Raw genomic sequence first — 747 nt, forward strand, 5'->3', positions numbered from 1 at the left:
GTGGCCCAGCTCCTTGCTCTGGGCCAGCGCCTCCTGCGCCGTGAGCCACGCGTCGGCCACCACCGCCTCCTGCGCGAACTGGTGCACCTCCAGCACTGCGGGAGCACCGCGTTAGCCCCCGTCGGGCTGTCAGGGCATGACCTGCCGCGCTCGGGACAGCGGGGACTCGGCGTCCGGGCTCCTCGGCACCCCCTCCTGTAACCGGTTGGCTCCTGCTCCCCTCCCGGAGCTGGAGGGAACCCAAGCGTCCGGGCTCCACATCCCTCCAGTCCCCACTTGCCCCCCAGAGCTGGAAAAAACCCAGGTGTCTGGGCTCCAGCCCCCCCTGCTCTCGCCTGCCCTCTCCAGCCCGGGTGCGGGGACTCACTCTGCTGCAGCCACTCCCAGTGCTTCTCCCACTTCTCCGCCATCTCCTTCTTCTTGCCCAGCAGCTTCTCCAGCTGGGCCTTGATCTGCAGGGGCCAGGGCAAGTGCTTGTCAGGGCTGGGGGGACCCCCGGGGAGGGGGCTGCCCAGGATCGGGGCCTGGGGTCTCACCTCGTTGGCGTCCGGGCTCTTGTTGAGCAGCAGCGTCTTGCCCAGCTCCACGCAGGCGGCCAGGCTGGGCGCCCGCGTCTCCATCTCGCTCTTGAGGCTCTGGTGATAGTTCATCAGCACTTCCACCGACGACACGTCCCTGGGGCGATGGGGAGGCCTTGTCCAGGGGGGCAGGAGCTCCCCGTCCCCAGCCCCTGCTGCAGGATCGGGG

The 747-nt window shown here is 69.6% G+C and overlaps 1 protein-coding gene across 1 annotated transcript in view; it reads right to left on the bottom strand.

Moving 5' to 3' along the window:
- SPTBN4 (spectrin beta, non-erythrocytic 4) overlaps positions 1-747 on the bottom strand; it is a 26,518-nt gene that overhangs the window by 8,157 nt on the left and 17,614 nt on the right. Inside the window, exons 24-26 of the mRNA XM_025213054.1 lie at positions 537-675; positions 368-452; positions 1-95 (exon numbers count right to left, since the gene is read on the bottom strand). The exon at positions 1-95 is cut by the window's left edge and continues 22 nt beyond it. Coding sequence (XP_025068839.1) covers positions 1-95; positions 368-452; positions 537-675 — 319 coding nt within the window. The remainder of the gene's footprint in view (positions 96-367; positions 453-536; positions 676-747) is intronic.

Source organism: Alligator sinensis, unplaced genomic scaffold, assembly GCF_000455745.1.
Source record: "Alligator sinensis unplaced genomic scaffold, ASM45574v1 scaffold1667_1, whole genome shotgun sequence".
NCBI classification, from domain to species: domain Eukaryota; kingdom Metazoa; phylum Chordata; order Crocodylia; family Alligatoridae; genus Alligator; species Alligator sinensis.